The sequence below is a fragment of the Stegodyphus dumicola genome, chromosome 3 (genome assembly GCF_044657685.1).
Source record: "Stegodyphus dumicola isolate Sdum_Otavi_A_Nest chromosome 3, ASM4465768v1".
Lineage (NCBI taxonomy): Eukaryota > Metazoa > Arthropoda > Arachnida > Araneae > Eresidae > Stegodyphus > Stegodyphus dumicola.
The window spans coordinates 171,977,382-171,993,357 of record NC_140770.1 but is presented as its reverse complement, the minus strand read 5'-3'; the positions used below and the strand labels follow the sequence as shown (position 1 = coordinate 171,993,357).

At 31.4% G+C, this 15,976-nt stretch overlaps 1 protein-coding gene across 1 annotated transcript in view; it reads left to right on the top strand.

Annotated features, from left to right (window-relative positions):
• Positions 1 to 15,976, top strand: part of LOC118186930 (otoferlin-like) — a 963,443-nt gene that overhangs the window by 505,135 nt on the left and 442,332 nt on the right. The window contains exons 2-3 of the mRNA XM_085813615.1: positions 632 to 690; positions 10,304 to 10,392. Coding sequence (XP_085669741.1) covers positions 632 to 690; positions 10,304 to 10,392 — 148 coding nt within the window. The remainder of the gene's footprint in view (positions 1 to 631; positions 691 to 10,303; positions 10,393 to 15,976) is intronic.

Genomic DNA, 15,976 nt, shown 5'->3' with positions numbered 1-15,976 from the left:
GTTAAAATCTGAATCCTTTCAATTTTATTCATTTTTGTGAAATGCTTTTGTAATTTCGTGGATAAACAATAAGAGATTGAAAGCATAATATGTGGGTAGGTATCATAAGGCTGAAAAGTTAATTTCATTCCAAAACTTTTCTTTGAATAGGTTTACTTTTAATTTATATTTGAATGGAACATTTTCCATTTAATAAGTGCAATTATTAGTAAGCATTTTTACTGCTCGAGGAAATTTAGCGTCATTTATTTTTAATTTCTGTAAGCTTGAAATGTGAGTAGCTATGAAAAGATATCAGCACTTTGTTAAACCTGAAGTAATAAATTAATAATTTGAATGTTTAATGTTATCCCACTTTGGAGATACAGTTACAGTTTTATATATTCTAATTAAAGAGTTTTGCAATTGCCTAATATTTCCAGGGTTGCATGAAACAGGAAAATGTCAGGGTAAATGATAAAGGCTTTTAAATTTCCTAAAATTAAGTCGATTTATAAGTTATTAAACCTATTAAACAACACAATAGACGAAGCAAAATATGTAAAAACTTATGTTAACTGAACTATTTTATGTAAGCTGAAAGCATTTACATATATATATCAATGCGTATAAATTTATATTTTCCTTGCAGGTGTCTCCCATTACACGAAGGTCATCGAAAATTCGAACGGTGATGTCGTTTTCGATCAAGTAAGTGTGTGAATTTTTTCTACACTATATATTATATAATGTCTAATGTACACTGGAAAAAAAAAATAAAAATAAAAATTAAAATTAAAAAAAAAAAAAAAAAAAATGGGACAGTTCTATATCTCTCTCATTTTACTGGGCCAATTGACGAAATTCAAATTCGTTTTTCATGTCTCGAAAGCGCGACTTCGGATATGAATTAGATTTATATATAGCATCATTCTAGCATAGGTATTTTGACACAAAATCGGACTTTTTTGAAATGACATGCCATTTTTTTCATACTTCGATTCTATGACCCAAATTATGCCTAAATATTAAAATTTGTTAAATTTAGTGCGAAATTGACGGAGAAATTCGAAAATTTATGTTGGCCTATTTTTTTTCAGATTTCGCCAAAAATAATTTACTTGGCGAACTTCTTAATTTATAACGACCTATTTTCCTTTTTTTTTTTTTTTTTTTTTTTTTTTTCATTGCAGACGAGCGGAAGAAAGTCATTGTGCATACTTTCAAATGATTTTAACAAAGTGCATAAAGCACATTTGGCGTTGTTATCGCTCAAAAACAAGATGCATAATATCAAAACACTCCAATATGTAAATTCAGGAAACTTTCAGAACATTTTTAATAAAAAACTCTAATTTTTTGGGGTGTACCTAGAAATACATCTACTTTAAGACGATTTTAAAATTTGTATAGGTTATAATACAAAATGTTTTCGAAAAATTTATAAAAAATGTTTAAAAATATAAATTTTAAAAGTAAATCATAAAATATGCGCGAATTTTATTTGGATTAGGCCTAAATTCCGAATTCTGGAAAAAGGAATCTAGTAAGATTAATCAAAATACAGAGATTTATAAATATATATCATATTCAATTAACATTGATGAGCTAAAATATTGAGAGCTAATTTTTTTAAAAACCTACTCGTGCCATTTTTACAAAACTTGGTAGTTTAATTTGAGTCGTAGATCGAAATATGGAAAAAATTGGCATATCATTTCAGAAAAACTCCTATTTTGTATCAAAATACCTATGTTAGAATGATGCTATATATAAATCTAATATATATCCAAGTCGCGCTTTCGAGACATGAAAAACGCGAGTTGAATTTCGTCAATCGGCCCAGTAGAACGGGAAATATAGAACTGTCTCATTTTTTTAGTCCAAAAGGGGGTCTTTGTTCCTGAGGGACTATTGTTTTTGTTTTGCGAATTTGCGTCGAATCATTCTAAACGTCCATTTCACTTTTCAAACTGTTGCCATCAAATATCATCGCGCTGTATTATATTTGAAGAAATTAAATAATAAAGAATCTGAATAAATTTATGTATGTTTCTTGCATTGTGATAAAACAGCGTACCTAGAGTCATCCAGTTTTGAATGACGTAATCCTACTGCGAACATGGGCATCTGGAAGCCGAAATTTGAAATTTGGAATTTGTTTTATTATCGATTTCATATTTTGTAAAACTTTAACGAATTTTTGATTAACATGAGGATTTCAAAGCGAGCAATGACACGTTGTACAGAAAGAAAATTTTTATCTCCAGGGCGTGAGACTGTGTTTCGGAAGTTCTAAAGATATGCTTAATACAAAAATCACTTTGAGATTTTGCTGTTGAACTGAATTTTATGGTTTAAGTGCGAAGAACAAGATATTTAATAAATAAAGGTAACACACAAAATGTTAAAAAAAGTCCATTCGAACTTAATTTAAAATCTGAAACCTTTCAATCAACCTTTCAACCAAAAAAATAAGATTTTCTTTTTCTTTTTTTCCCTGCAATGTACATTTCTTCAAAAGAAAATTCCCTCATGGATTTATTTCAGTTCAGTATAACCAGTATGCCAAGTTACTTTTTTGCAAAGTAATGTAACACACTTACTTATTATTTACATTGAATAGAATTTAGACCTCTGGCCAAAAGTCTTATGAATTATTTAGGAAACCCCTAATAGCAATTTTACTGAATTTCCATTTATAAGAATGAATTCAGGTATGACTAATAGAAAAGATTTGAATCTCGTAGTTAAAGTATTCATACAAGATACAAAGCATGTTTATACATTTTTAGAACGATTTCGACAAAGAAATAAAAAAAGGCAGATGTTTTCGAATACAAATTTCTGGCAAAAGCTTTAAATTGAAAGGAGCAATATTTTCTGCTACCTTTAAATTTATTCTTCTTTCAAGATGTCACAAATAAGCTCTGGATGACATGGTTTTCTCTTTCCGAGGGAAAATGTTCATATTCCTTAATTCAAAAGCGTTGTAAAATGCATAGTATTAAAATTTTTAAATGCAAAATAATCAGCATTATGAATCGGGAAGAAAAAAACCATCAATCATTACTTCTACATTCTACATGGAAAGCCGATTCTAAACGAATGCCCGGATCATGACTTTACATATCTGAGAAACAACTTATTATTTGAAAGGAGCAATATCGTCTGCTGCTTTCAACTGCTGCTGCGGTTGCTGCTACTTGCAGCATTTTAAAATTGTTACATGAATATTACGAATATCTTAGTGTGATGATATATAACTTTGAATGTTTGTCTGCTTGTAAATTAGTTGCTGGTTTATGCAACGAACTTCATACCATCATGCCCTGATAAAGACGATGATTTCCCAGCAATCCTTAGGGAAGTCTGCAGTCTTTCGACAACTTTCTTGCATATAACTTTCTTGCTCTGAGTGTCTTCTTCATCTTCAGTTCCCTCTCCTTTCTCAGGTTATGTCAGGTTAATTCGTCGTCATCTTGAGAAAGTGTGGTAAAATCAGAATTGTCTCCATCAATCCAAACCAGCAGAACCTTTTCTTTAACACCAATTTTTCGGAACATGTAAGTAAATCCAAGGTGTTTGACACGAGCGTTGAACATGTTTTAAAACCAAGAGAATCTTTGCCTCTCGAATCATCATCTACGAACATGAACATGAGCAGGCTAGAGATTTCCAGGCTTTCCAGCTCCTTTCCAGACTGTACCAAAGCAAATATGGCGTGTTTCAATGTGAATTGTTTCCGAAAGTCATAAACACTACCTCAAAGTTCGCACATCAATGTATAAAGATGAATCGGCACTTCACCATTATATTTAATTTTTCGGATAAGTCTAATTACGTTGGGTGTTAGAAATGTGTGGTAAATGTTTTTCACATTCAAATATTAAGACTGCTAGAACATTACATTTTTTTTTAAATCTCATAGGCCTAACCGGTTTAAATCCAAACTTTCAGAAAAGCCGTGGATTTGATATTCCCTATTAATTGAGTGTCAGTTGCGAGGAATTTTCCTGTACATTTTATTCTTAAGCATCTCGAAGCTCACTACTGAATGAAAGTAGAAATATCAATCCTATTGCTAGCACTCCTTGCACTACTTCTTTCTTTCAACTTAATTATATTTCCTTATGTGAAAATATCTTAATATTTCCTGGTACCCATATCGTTGTGCATAACAAATGAGACTGATTCAGCATCTATAACATCTAAACTGAACGTTTGGAAATTTTGAGAGAATTCTGCTTTTATCACTTATAACACGTAGCGTCATTTCTGACATCATGATTTCAAAATTTTAATATGTATCAGCTCGCTGCTGAAGATCTGGTGTTTGATGTTGCAATTTTTAAAAATAGTGTGGCTTTGAAGTTAAGCACGTGAGTGCATTTTTCTACTTAAAAGAAATTTTCTAAAAAAAGAAGTTTTTAAAAATATTTTTATCACATAAAATCATTTTGAATTTTATGTAATAAATCCGGTTATCTATGTTTGCTTTTTAAAGTCATTGTTAGCAACAGAGAAGCTAATAGTCTCAAAACTCACTATTTGTCCATAGCACATTTGTTTCTGGATCACGTTTCAGATCGTTGCCACCAAATATTATCGCCTGTATTATTTTTAAAGAAATTCAATGATGAAGAATCTGTATGCATGTTTCTGGCACTTCGGAGAAGCGAAGGTATTTTGAGCCACCAAATTTCTAACGCACGTAGTCCTCCAACCGAACAGGGGAAACTCGAAGAATGAATTCTAAATTTCAAATTTGTTTTTGGTTTATTTTGTACGAATTTAACAAATTTTTGTTTAACAAACTCAGCGATTTGAAAACGAGAAGTTTCAGTGCTCTTCGAAATAAAAAAGAACACTCTACAGAACGCTTAAGTTTCATACATTACCGGTATTGCAACGTACACCGTATTTTTAACTTAGAATGGATAAAATAGTAAACAGTATGTTCAAAGCATTTATAGTCAGTGACATTTATATTTTCCCATCTGTTCGAAGTCTTTTTTGAAAATTTTAAATTAAACTTTTCGCTTTAAAACTTAGGATTAACAACTTTTCGATTAAATTCAGCTCCGGCTCATGGTAACAGCTGGTAGCAGGAAAGCCATTAAAGAAGATATGCAACAATAACCTTGCAACTTAGGAATATTCATGTTGTCTTTGGCCATGAAAACATACGAAGGTAGAATTCTCACAATAGTTATTCAACATTCTCTCCTAACCCGCTTTCTCCATGCAATTAAATCTTCAGTGGACTTCTATAATTGCTAAACAAACGCTACAAAGCAAATTCTCCATCTATACAAACATTTTAAGTCGCTGCATATACATTTAACCCTCCAACTGCGCATATATTTAACTGTGCTCTGCTGGAATCAGCATATGAATTAAATATAAGAGCACGGGATATAGTTGTTCATTTTAATACTTTAAACATTTATCTTCAATATTTGTTATAATTTAAGAAGGGATTCGTATTTCAGTGGTATCTCCCCCCTAAGCTTTTAAAACATTTTATTCATCTCGTTCCATTCTTACTTCCTTCTATGAAGTAAAGGAAGTATTGTAATCGTGAAAACTTTCGAGTATCATATTTGAACGGAAATATTAATTTTGACCATTTCCGAATCCATTTCGATCATTATTTTGCGTAATATCTGTACATTCGTGTAGAATAAACGACTCACTTTTTTCCAAAATGGATTCAAACGTAAATTTTTGTGAAATCTGTACATACGTATATATGTACGTATATTATGCGATATACATACATACGTATATATGTACATATGTATGTATATCGCATAACTTAAAAGCGATTATTCTTAGAATGCTGAAATTTTGCATATTGGACTGCTGTAATATTGGTTTCCAAATATTAAGGAAAAGTCGCAAAAGTAGCGATACATCGTTCACAAATAAGCCAATTGGAACAAAATTTGGATATGTTGTCAAATAAAAGTTGCTGAGTAAAACTGCAGAATGCAAATCAGTGGCGCTGCAATCGAAATACGTCATCTGCGAGGAGCATGAAATTGCACGTTTCAGAGCAAGCCTGTAAATTTCGCTGTCATACTGAGATAAGAAATCTGGGACAGGCAATTTGTAACAATGACCCTCTGACATCTTTTTACCAAAGAACTGTGACGGAGAGCTATTGGGGGCCTATAGTCAGTACATTATCAGACAGAAGTGGCCAGATGGCTGAATGCGAGCACTTCTGTGGTTCATAGACCTTTATCAACATTTCATAACCACAGACATCTGCGTGCCGCTCAAGTCACGTCATAGAAGCGAACGTTTGAGGTGGGCACGTCAACATGTACCCTCGACAGTTGACCATTGGAGGGCTGTTCTCCTTACGGATGAGTCTATGTTTAGTTCAAACAGACAGCAAGCGTTATTTGATTTGGAAGAGAACCTGGAGTCCATTGTCATCCATCAAGCATCTGTGAAAGAGATGCAAACGGAGGAGGCAATGTCTATGTTGGGATGGTATCTCTTTGTGTGGACGCAGAGAACTCTATGTCTTTCCACGTGGAACCATAAATGCTCAGGCCTATAGAGATGACATCCTTGATACTTATGTTCGTCCTTATGCCGGAGCAGCGGGTGATAATATCCTGCTACAGGAAGACAACGCTAGACCGCACAGGGATCGCATCGTGGATGATTATCTTAAACAGCAAATAATTCAGCGCATGAAGTGGCCTCTCTATCACAGACCTAAACTCTAATAAGCATTTTTGGGATCCTTGAGCAAGACGCATAGTTACTCTCAATCCTCCTCTTCAGATTCTTGCTACTCTTCCAACTGCTTTGAAAGAGCAATGGCTGTCACTTCCTACGGAACTGATAGACTGTATAATTGACCGAATCACATCCCTGTATGTATAAAGGTTTTAGGGGAGATCATATTCCATACTGAAGGTAATTTTCCCTATACCAAACTGACACATCCGATTTGTTTATTTTATACATATGGTAATTTCTAAGACACCGTAATTGCCTGATAATTTCTTTGCATGTTATTTTATAATGTACTATGTGTTGTACACTGTGGGTCAGTTTCATTAAATTCTACTGGTTAAGTTTTGAGTAATCGTCATTTTTGTGATTTTTCTTATATTAATGATAACCAGCTTAGTTGTGCACCTCCTTTTCTTGTAGCAATGGGCGGCAACATATATATACATATATATACACACATATATATATATATATATATATATACATATATATATATATGTATATATATATATATATATATATATATATACATATATATACATATATATACATATATATATATATGTATATATATATATATATATATATATACATATATATATATGTATATATATATATATATATATATATACATATATATATATATATATACATATATATATATATATAGCCCCTCTTTCCGACTATACGTACATGTACATATTAGGAGAAAGTGTATATCTATATCTATCTACCTCCCTCTCTCTTTCTCTCTCTCTGTATATATATATATATAGAGAGAGAGATCTCATTTGATAATACATATAAATATTATAAAAAGGTATAAACATATTATCACTCAAATCCTTATTTGACTTAATAGTCCTTGCGAGGCTTTTATTTCCGCAATCGTTGGCCATAGTTATATACATATGCTTTCAATTACAGAAGTATTTGAAATGAAGAAAATATGCATGTTTGGGCAGTGTCAGATTTTTAAAAATTTATTTTACAAATAGCGAAATCTAACTTTTAATGTTGGCTGCCAATTACTGTACTTTCATTTGGGAAAGTTTTATACTCGTTGTGAAAAAATAAAATTAGAAGTTTGACTTCCATAAGACAAAAATTAACCCGGTATTTAGTTTTAAAATTTAAAATTTTGGATGTCATTTTCAACTTGCCTTCATAAATTAATTAAGTTATAATAATTAGAGGAATTAGTTTAAATGAAGTGCAGGAAAAATTGCGTATTCTTTTATAGGTGTACAAGGAAGTCATGTTCTGTTTCCATCAGATTATTATTTAAGTTACAAAAATGTATTTTCTGATCTTGAAACTAATGCCCTTATTCGATTTTGCTAATTATTTGCAATGTGCCTGCACATTTGTTTATCTTAAAGTGTAGAAGTTCAAGAAATTTATGTAATTAGATACTGGTAGATGTAACTGTGTTGATCAAACCCTTGAATCAGACAGTAAACATTCCTATTCCATTTCATACTGCTGAGATGGATTTAATCTCCCTGAACTTTCTTGAAATAGAATATAAATTAGGTTCTCCAAAAAAAAAGCTTTTTTTTATAATATTAACAAATTTACACTTTTAAGAGCACAAATGTGTAACACATCTATCTTAAACACAATTATTTGATCCGGGCACCACATGACTTCCTTGTACGGCGTATTGAATTATACACATTTTTACTGCATTTAAATGTGTTTCTTCGAATTTCATTACAGATATATTTCTTATTTAATCAATTCAGTTTTCATCTCGCGGCAAGGCAAAAATACATAAAAACTCAAAACATCTTCATTAAAATTGTAAAATGCAGAAAAATAGTTTTAAACACCAAAAATAGTTAAAAACAGTAAAAAAATTACAATTAAAAGTTTCTACGAAAAAACAAGCAATACTGATCTCACATGAGTCATTTTACATGAGCCGGTTTTGACTGTTACGTGTTAAAGAATACAGAGGGTGTTTACACATTCTTAGAACGATTTCGAGGGCGTTTAGTTAATGTTCAAACAACAAAGAATATTTTTTAATGTTCGATCTGGTAGCGTTTTATATGGACTAAATCTGCATCATGGTTTTCATAATAGAATGGCTTTTTGTGAAATTTGCATGACCATTGATTTCCATTCCTTTTTGAACTACTTTCCAGAGTCCATCAATCGTGGTGGATTTGCGCTTAGAAAGATCTCTTTTCAAGACACCAAAGGTGCAGTAGTACATAGGTGAAACGTCGGGGGGCTTCGCAGGAAATGCAATACCTGTATCAGTCTTCATTTTTTTAAGCAATGAAGTGGTACTTTTCGAAGTATGTGTTGTTGATTTTGCTTGATGAAGTTTCACTCTTTGAAAGTCTCAGGGATAAAGAAATAGAATTCCTTCTAAAAATATTGGAAGTAAAATTCTCTCTTGGTAGTTCGTCCAGTTTATTTTAACATTTTTCTCTACTCTTCTTGTTTTTAATTTCTTATTGTAAAAGAATTCTGCGACCGTCATAAACCCTTTACTTGTGACTTGTTGTTGCTTCAAGAATTCAACCCAAGGGTTTCTACTTGCCGATGGAATGCTCTTGGCCGGTGTTCATATAAAAACAAAGCGCTCTACTCACCAAATGCATTGCATTTGATAGAAAATCCAAGAATAAGTAAAATTACCCTGAAGAGTAAAATTACCCAGAATCCAAAGGATAGTGGAAATAAAACTGTCCTAGCTGGTAGCAGTAATAGTAGATTAAATAAACAGTTATTGATGAGATGATAGCCTTTTCTGAAACAATCTTTGCAATGACACTACCAGGTTTGTACAATTCTTTACCATTCGTTTTCGATAATATATAGACCTAGTTTTGTTGCAGTCATTTAAGCAAAACCATGCTTCGTCAAGGGTTACAATGTATTTCAATTTATCTCGTGCTAAATAGTGTTCATATGGGATTCTACGAATTGTTTTTCTTTGAAGCACATGCTTCGGCAAAAGCTGGTGAACATTATATTTTTTAGTTTAGTTTTTTCTTAAGTTGTAAATCTTGATTTATTGTTTTATTTATTGTTCCTGCAGCTATATTAAAAAACTTTGCAATTGATTTCTGAGTCTACGGATTTTTTTCCGACGATTTAATTTTAGAAATTTAGGGAAAGTACGTATTGGTGTTGGGTGTTTATTTGGAGTCTTCTTCCCATGTAGAAGTAATGATTGACGGTTTTTCTCTTTCCGATTAATAATGCTGCTTATTTTACATTTAGAAATATTAATACCATGTATTATGGCATAGGAATACTTATCTTCGGATAGCACTGAAATATATCCTTCAATCCAGAACTTGTTTACATGTGACATTTTTAAAGAGGAATAAATTTAAATGTAGCAGAAGGTATTTCTAAATTTTTACAGAAAGCTATTACAAGAAGTTTTTATTTTAAAATATTTGTTTTTTTAATTCTTTATCGAAATATTTCGTAAATAGACTCTTTGTTTTAAAATTCTTAAAACGAAAACTAGCATTAGTGGATTTATGCATTTTCCTATGAAATTTTATAATGAATAATTATTTTTTGTTTTCAGTGGTTTGAGTGGCCAGTCGGAAGTCCCGTGCAGAGTCATGAAGTGCTGGAAATTGTCCTTCTTAATTATAACAAGTACTTTACTAATAAGTAAGTAGTAAAGTGTTATATTTATTGCTTGTTAAATATTGTTACAAATTTGTATATATATAAATAATTTTATTGAAATCATATGTAAGACTGTAATATCTGTTATATAATATAACATGAAATGCTTAAAAAACAGGAACTCTGCAAGAAAAATAAACTTACAAAGGCAGTCTATTTAACATTGAGATAAATGGTTATCTCGCTGAATTGGCGTGATATTGCCAATCTCGCGATGGTTTTGGCGATTATATTTTGTCGCTTAGTTGAGCGAGAAATCGTCAGAAGTCGCCAAACTTTGTGGCAATTTAGGACACTTTGGTCCGGTCCCTATACCTGATTCTGTAATTGATCCCTATAATGTGATTGTAACAGTATCTGGCCCTTTTATATAACTTTAACTGTATGTTCTTTGTAGTAGTAATTTCGAGAAATGGAAAGTACTAGAGATTTCGCAAAGGGAGGAGCAAAACTATATATGAGCGGAGAGAGCGTCAGTTTCTCAGTTTTTAGTTCAGAGTTGACTTCGGAGTATTTAGATCTCCGTGCGAGCTTCGCCTTTTAGGTGAGCTTTTAATTTGTGTTTAACATTCTTAGTAGTTTGGAGTGTAACTACTGATTGTGCTCTGTGATACTGAGAAGAGTTGTGCGAGAGCTTTCGTGAGGAGTTCCAAAACTGTGAAGTATTTCTTTTGGGGAAAATTAATCTTATCAAGATATCATCCGTTCTGTGTGCATTCCATCTGTTACGAATCCGTAAGCATACAGCATTATTTTAAATTTTAGTATTGTTCTAAACTAAAAGTGTATAAGAAAATCTTCTACAACATTTCATCGGCTTAACACGTTCGCTGCCCTGAACGAGTTACCTCGTAGGTCGAAGTATGTGTTTCAGCGCCAGCTACGAGTTAATTCGTAGAATTGTTTTGTTTTACCTACGCCACATACGATCAATTTCGTAGTATTTTAATGTTCTTTGAAGGTATCTAGCTTTGGGAATATGAAGGTGTCTGGCTTTGGGGATCAGCAACATGCTTAGACTAAAGTTAAAAAACTTGCGCAATCAGATCAAAAATGAATCTTTGTTATAAGCAATTGGCAATACGAATATACTTGTTACGAGTATACTCGTAGTTGGCCCTGTCATGAAACATTTTATCGCAAAAATCGACTACGATATAACTCGTACAATTAATAAAGCAATTAAAAATTATCTAAATTCCATATCTTTCCCATAAATACATGTTTTGTATTTTTATTTTACAATTAATTAATTGAAATTTATTGGCGTCGTGGAACCGTTATTGAAAGTGTCGCTCAGCAGCGAACGTGTTAAGGAAACGTGGTATTATTTTGAAATTTTCTTACTAAAAGAGTGTTAGTTAAAAAACTCGATTTCCCCATATGCAAATTAAAAAATTTAGGAAAATGGGAAAAAATATATCCCTTCACATTTTTTTTTTCATATTCTTTTTTATTGCATAATAATGTGAATAACGACTTCTATGTTTTAAGCGTTTACTGAAGAAACGTTTATAGCCATAAAATTGCAGAAAATTTGACATGGTATTAAGATTGACGTTTTTATAAAATCCAAAATGGAAAAAAGTGCTGTAGAAAAATTGTAATTGGACTTTAGTCGAAACCCGTTTTATTAAACCAAATGCACATGTTTCGGGCAAAATATTTTGCAAGAAGAGTTAATTATACAAGCTATCTGTCTGTAAAATATTAATTTTTTATGAATAACATCTTAATATTTGTAAACAAAACTTGTATATAGAAGTAACGAATATCTGTGGATGTTTTCTCAAAAATAATGTAAAACTTTCAACTGAAGCAAAGCGGTCGTTGCATGATCTTCCTAAAACAATCGCATATGTAATTAAACTTTTAATTATTTTATTATTAATTTACAGAGCTCAAAAGCATTAGCATTCTTAAATAAATTAATATTCTCGTACAAAATCGTAACACAACTGTATAATTTTAGCGAGCTTGAGATTCAAACTACTAAGTCTAAATTAATATATACGCTTCGAAATCAATCAAACTAGAGTTTATTACTGACACAGCCAGCTTTGCGCCAACTAAGAACATAACGCTAAAAGCCATTTTTCTAACATAATTTTATGTAGCATTTCTAACAGGTATCTTCAAGTAATTATTTATACCTCTGAACGAAACCGGTTACAGGTAACATAGTGGTCAAGTACATTTATTCAATTTCAATACATATTACGGTGATACAGGGACCGAACCAAAATGTCGCCAAAGGGGCGCCAAATTTAGCAAGATTTTGATTTCTCGCCAAATTACCGAGATATTTATTTATTCAATGCTAAATGTATTTGCCCTGTATTCTTACTTTCTCGGCATAGCTTCCTTAAGATTTTCGTGTTACAAAAGAAATACAATTTTACTTATAATTCTATTAAATTGCCTATCTAAGTATAAAATTCCTAACACTAGGTATTTATTTCTTTAAAAAAATCAGGTAAATTTGCTTTGTTTTTGAAAATGCTTGAATATTTGTCGAATTTTCAGTGCATGTTTATGAAAGTGTTATTTTAATATTATTTTCATCAAAGAAGTGCAGCAGAATTTCAACTACTGTCATTGTTGTCACGAGACTAATGTAATTGTCAGTATCTTCTATATCAGTATCTATTCTTCTTCTCCCGTTCTACTGGAGCGATTTTCAAAAATTAAGATTGCGTTTTCCATGCCTCGAAAGCGCGACTTATGATATATATTACATTTATATATAGTATGGTTCTAATATTGGTATTTCGAAACAAAATAGGATTTTTTCTAAAATAACATACCAGTTTTCAACTGACTCAAATTCTGCCAAACTGCCAAGTTTTTGATAAATTGCACGAGTAGTTTTTAAAAAATTAGGTCCCAAAATATCAGCTTCTCCATGTTAATTGAATTTGGTATATATTTATTAATATCTCTGTTTTATTAAATTTATTTGATTCTTCCTTTCACATTTCAAAATTTAGGTTCACTCCAAATAAAATTCGCCCATCTTTATTATTTATTTTTTAAATTTGTATTTAAAAATAATTTTTATAAATTTTTCGAAAACAGTTTTGTATTATAATATGTAAAATTTTTACCATCATCTTAAAGTAGTTGTATTTCTAAGCATACTTGTAAAAGGTTAGAGTTTTTTATTGAAAATTTCCGAAGTAATGAGTGAATTTATGGAGCGTTTTGAAATTTGGCACATTTGTTTAAAGCAATGATAACGTCAAATTTGGTTTACGCACTTCGTTAAAATTATTTGAAAGTGTGAACGATGACCTTTTTACCGCTCGTGTATAACGAAAAAAAGGAAAGGAAATTACGTTGTTATAAATATAAAAGTTCACCAAGTGAAATTACTCTTGGCGCAAACTGAAAAAAAGTACACCAAGATAAATTTTAAATTTCTCCATACATTTCCTACCAAAAATTACAAAATTTAATATCTAGGCATAATATGTTTCGCAGAAACGAAATATGGAACAAAATTGGTACATTATTTCAGAAAAAGTCCGATTTTGTGTCATACCACCTATATTAGAACAATGCTATATATAAATCGAATATATATCCTTAGTCGCGCTTTCGAGACGTGGTAAACGCAAGTTAAATTTCGGCAATCGGTCCAGTAGAACGGGAGATCTAGAACTGTCTGCTTTTTTTTTTCTTTTCTTTTCTTTTCTTTTCTTTTTTTTTTTTTTTTCGAGGTTAACTGCATTGAAACGTTCTCACACAGAATGTCTTGCAAATAGCCTTCTATGCAAGTACGAAATGTTTAGAATCTAATTTGGCAGCTTTAATCTAAAGCCCATTAAATATTTGATTATCGCAAATGTATACTATCCAAAACAGTTAGTTACACAGCACAGTGAATGCGTGACGTGAGGTCCCAGATAAAGGTAAACTAATTTCACTCCACATATTTAGCCTGTATTTCTAATTAATCAGTGTACTAGAGTTAAATTTGATATTAAAATATCTAAACTGAATCGTGTGGAAAGCCATACCTGTCAAATGATCACTGAATGAATAACGGGAATTAACGTTTATAAAACAGGTCCAATAATTTCAGTCATTTATTGCGGTATGTTTGATTAGGTTATAATTTGTTTCTAATTTAAAAAACAAATTTGGTCTTTTATTTTATTATTTTAAATTTGAGGGAAAATTACTTTTATTGCTAACAAGCGATAGAATATGTTAGCAGATGCAAAAGTGTTTAAGTGCGAAAAAACTTTGTTTCCTAAAAAAATCATGCAAAATATTTTATCTAATTAAAACATAATATAAAATCATTGCAATAAAATAAGCAATAAATTTCAGATTTTTAAGAGAAAACAGACAGCAGTCCAGTATCCAAAGCAATGAATGAAAAACTGCTGCCAAAACCAAATTTCTAAAAGAATGAAACGATCATCAGGAAGAAATAACAAATCAAAAAAGAAGATTACAATGTGCGTGTATAATTAATAATATTTTATCTCATATTTTCAACAGTCAGCAGTCCAGTATACAAAGCATTGAATGAAAAACTGTTACCAAAACCACATTTCTATAAGAATGAAACTGTTCAAAATGATACGATTTCATTAAAAAAGTTAAAATTTTAAAAAAATCTGATTCGAATTTTGAAAAAAATCGCTTCGAGGCTCTTGTCTAGATGCACCTATGTACCAAATTTCGAAGCCCTGGTTCTCTTACGCGCAGCACGAACGAAAGACACATGCACATACAGATAGACTCTTTCTTTTATTATATGACGAAGGCATCCCTCTCCTTAGGCAGATAGCCCTAGTGTGCTTTTCCATAATTAAATAAACCAAACCCAACCAAACCTTTTATTATATGTAGAGATGATGTTTTGTATTATTACTTTTAACTTGAGAAACATAAACTTTTTAGAAACAAAATCAAGTGAACGCTATGGCTGCGTTTGATATTGCAGAATCTCACCTTCTTCGGAAGTATACACTATATCGAGACTCAAGAAGGATTCAATCGATTTATCGCTATTTATCGCAATCGATTTATCGCTATGTTCATTAAGAAAGGAAGAAACGTAAGAAGAGTGTAAAATACACTTTTATTAAGAGATTAAACTCAATAATTTAACAGAAGGAACTTCTTTTGCTTACAAAACCAGACAGCATTTATGGCGTACCTTAAAAGTAATGAAGTCAAATTAAAACTAAGTTAAATAAGTTATCCAAAGGCTACTCAGAACTGAATAAGTTGCCTCGAACACGTACGGCGTGACAAGCGCTGTTGTACTGTTGTTCTTTTAGAAATGTGGTTTTGGCAACTGTTTTTCATTCAATGCTTTGTATACTGGACTGCTGACTGTTGAAAATATGAGATAAAATATTATTAATTCAACATGCACATTGCAATCTTTCTTATTCTGGCTCGCATGTGTCTCGCGAAGCACAACAGAAAGAATTTCCTTTTTTTTTCCCCTCTAGCTCTTTATTAGCAGTTTTTCATTCATTACTTTGGATACTGAAGTGCTAACTATTTTCTCTTGAAAATATGAAATTTATTGCTTATTTTA